The 3,684-nt window shown below is 40.7% G+C and overlaps 1 protein-coding gene across 1 annotated transcript in view; it reads left to right on the top strand.

The window, feature by feature from the left end:
* Window positions 1-3,483, top strand: part of commd10 (COMM domain containing 10) — a 50,172-nt gene extending 46,689 nt beyond the window's left edge. Inside the window, exons 6-7 of the mRNA XM_020593934.1 lie at window positions 2,392-2,451; window positions 2,907-3,483. Coding sequence (XP_020449590.1) covers window positions 2,392-2,451; window positions 2,907-2,945 — 99 coding nt within the window. The 3' untranslated portion in view covers window positions 2,946-3,483. The remainder of the gene's footprint in view (window positions 1-2,391; window positions 2,452-2,906) is intronic.
* The last annotated feature ends 201 nt before the right edge of the window (window positions 3,484-3,684 follow it).

The following is a 3,684-nucleotide window of genomic DNA, read 5'->3' as shown; positions in this document are numbered from 1 at the left end:
TAAATCCAAGCTATTCTTTATTGTACTGAGGAAAGTAATTATTGAAGGGTGTCCTTTGCATCCACACAGCCCCATTCACACCGACTCCTTGTGGCATGAGAATACCACTGTTCAACACTGTACACCATGGTCTTAAACTGACACCAGTAATCACTTGATGGGATAAAGGTACTGCTTATTGAATATCATTTTTGTTATCAGTTGGAATACATTAACTAGTTTGCTAAACAAAACAAAATCCTTTCCAAGTTTAAAGTCATTAAATTGGCCTCAGTGGAGCAGCTACAGGTCGCTCATCTCTACAGCGTCAGATGAGTTACTCTCCGAGCGTATGCAGAGTACACCTGTTCACTTCTGCACTTCTTAAAATAATTGTTTGCTCTGGTTCGCTGTATTGCAACTTGGGTTTTGTTTTTGTAGTCTGGCCATTATTCCTGCTTCTAGTATCAGTGTCTTCATTGCACGGATGTCTGACTTTTGGGAATATGCTTAGATTACTACAGCAAAGTCTAGTTGGATGGTAAAGTGTTAGGGTAAGGTGCTAGGGAATCATTGTCAATGAGTATCACAAGGATAGAAGTACGTGTGTGTGTGTGTGTGTGTGTGTGTGTGCTCGCCTACTGGTTGTATAGGGCTGTGATGATGGGAGTGATGCATCCTGTCCCTTTGTCAGAGTTTTGTTGGGTTACTGCCTGGTAAAAGTTCCACCCTGAGGAACAATGGGATTGGCCAAACACACAAACACCCAGCAGTACCTAACAAAAACTTTGCTTACTCTTGAGAAATATCTCATCACCTTGTAGAACTAGTTTAATTTGCATCTACTTTTCATTACTTGGTAACAGCATTTTAAGTTGTTTCATTTCCTGTCGTGTACTAGCTGTCCTTGCAGTGCTCCCTCTGCCGATATCTAAATTCAAGGTTGTCCTACATTCTCCTTGTGCTGTGAAGTGGGAACTTTGACAAGAGAGAACACTTTCCCTCTATGCTGTCCTTTATGCACTTTTAATGTTGCTTCTAATTAATATCGCTGTCACTAATATACTGTGACACATGGCCTTCCTCCACCCACTCAACCAGCCAGTCAACAAGCCAACCAGCCGACCAGTTAGCTCCAGGCCCCGAAGCCCCATTTAGTTTCTAAGCACTAAACTGCAGGGAGGAGAACAGTTGGGCTGTAGATGGGAGAGTACAGACAACTCGTGTGCTCCTAGTATTTTTTAGCACATTTCTTTTTTTGTTTGTTTCTTTTTTTGTGCCTGTCGCTCTTTCCTCCTGCCCTCCTTGTCGGTGCCAGGAGTTCAACACCATTATCAACAGTCAGTGTGACGGCACTGAGTGCACTTTGGTTGGCTACAAGACCACCCTTCTCATTCTGTGCTACCCAGAAAGCATTTCACATATTATAGCTATTTTCTCAATGATGGGTGTTGATAAACTGTCTTGCCATTACACTCTCTCTCATGGGTGTGGATTATTGTTCAGCCTTCGTTTTTGATGGGGTGAGGATGATGATGACAGCTATTCCATAATGGTTGCCCTTGGTTCCTTGTTTTTCTGGGAAAACTCGCTTCCTTCTGTAGTTTGTCAAGCTGACAGTCCTTTCAGAAGTAAGAGAATAAGCAGAAGACCCCCAGGTGAACCTAACAGGGACATGTATACGTTGTCTCTCAACAAACTGTTGTCCAAAAATTCTCATAACTGGCGTTTTGTGACAAAATAGTGTAACGATGTTCACAAATGTAAATTTTATAAAGAATCACCTTTTCAGTACAATGCATTAAAATTGAACAGCACCTCAAACTGCAGCTGCCAAAATGACAAAACAATCGGATCAGCACATCTCTAAAACGAACACAAACTGAACATTATCATCATCTCCATGATGGAGGATTTATTGCAGGACTGTTGGATTGTATCAGACTGCTTTAGTTCTACTGTAGCTAGATGGACAGTACCTACTATATTAAACTGGCAACTTAATGTATGTTGTGATGTCAGTGCTGAATTAATATGTTGAGCATTTTACCATATTTAGCTACAGGGCTACAAACCACGTAGCTTGTCTCTACTTTTTAAAAGTAAGCCAGACAGCGTGGCGAAAGAGTGATGGCTTCTCCCACCATGAGTCTGAGGACAGTGACTTTTTAAACACTGGATAAGACTTGAAGAAGAGGATGGTACATTCTGGTCAGAGAGCAGGAATAATTCATGGAGGTTTTTATAGAATGCACAAGAAGCAGACTGAAGAAGTCTGTCATGTTTCTTATGCATGTGCTTTTATCAGTGCTTTTTATCCTCTGCTCTTTTACTTCCCTGAACTTATTTTTATTATTTTTTTGAGTAGCTTGTTTGATGGCCTCTCTGAACCCCCCCTTCCTCTTTCTCCAGGTTCAGGAAAATGTCTTCGTTGAGTTTAACCACCAGGAGCTGCTTGAGTTCTACAACAAGGTCGGTTTTTTTGTGTGTGGGGGGGGTAAATCTTGCACAGTCATTGTGCATGAATTTTGTTTGTGGGTGGTGGGGTGAGGGACAAGTCCCCAAACTGTAAGTCATTAAATTTTAGAGGTTAGGTTAGCGTCAGACAGTGACTATAGTTAGGGTAGGTCTCCTACTAATGAATGTACTGCAAGTCAATGTAATGTCCTCTCAAGTTATGGAAACAATGTGTGTAGTGTGTATGTATCCCCCTTCATGTCACTTTGCCTGTATATTCTCTGTGCATCTTTGTCCTAATAGGCAGACACAGCCTGACAAAATCTGCCTGCCTGCCTGTGTCCCTCCATACATTTTGTTGTCCCACTTCACTTTTTCATTCTTTTCTGACTTTGTCTCCCTCTTCATGTGTGTTTCTATAGTGTACTTCTTTTTTCCAAACGCTCAACCTTTTCTTATTTTTCTTCCAGCTTGAAATCATTCAAGACCAGTTGGATTCTTTGACTTGATGCCTGGTCCTTTTTGGACAACCACACCCACATTGTTAGTGTTTTTGCTCGCGGCTGTGCCAGCTGTTGGAAGCTTGGCGATACCATCTTGCTCTGATTTATTAGAGAAAAATGTCAAAATTTGAAGTTAGGCGTTTCATTCCCTTTTGAGCTCCTTTAAACCCAGGTTTGTGATCAAAATTTAGGGAGGTCAGTGTGACAAATCTAATTGTACTTTGTTTTTATCCATCAGGGAGATGGTGAGAAAAATTACGTTATTAATATAAATAGTACTTAAGTTTAATAACATTTTTCTATGCCCCGCAGTGAATAACTATAACAGCAGTTTGATGGCACTATACATTAGTTATAGGATGTTTAAATGTATCAATAGGCAATGAGCTTTAAAATTCATTTGTGCTACCCAGAGACAAAGGAATGAAAGGAAAATCAAATGTCAAATGTCATTTTGCATCGAAGTGTTCATTTTGATACTTGCCATTCTAATAAAATCTGAATCAGAGGTGGAATCCATCCAAACTGTTGTTATTTAGTGAAGGCTCATTATTTCTCATTAAGACCAACCTGGACTGCTGCTTCACCAGATGGGAGTTCTGGGAGGCACAGCAGACTTCGATTTTGTGTGTGAGAGCGTATGCAGGTTCCTGTGTATAGAGTAGTGCATAAATATGTCCTTGTTCATACATGTCCTTACGTGTGTGTATGTGGGTTTCTTCTTTCCCCTGCTGTGAATGAAACA

The sequence above is a fragment of the Monopterus albus genome, unplaced genomic scaffold (genome assembly GCF_001952655.1).
Source record: "Monopterus albus unplaced genomic scaffold, M_albus_1.0 scaffold20.1, whole genome shotgun sequence".
In the NCBI taxonomy this organism is placed as follows: domain Eukaryota; kingdom Metazoa; phylum Chordata; class Actinopteri; order Synbranchiformes; family Synbranchidae; genus Monopterus; species Monopterus albus.
This window is presented reverse-complemented; position numbering and strand designations above follow the sequence as displayed.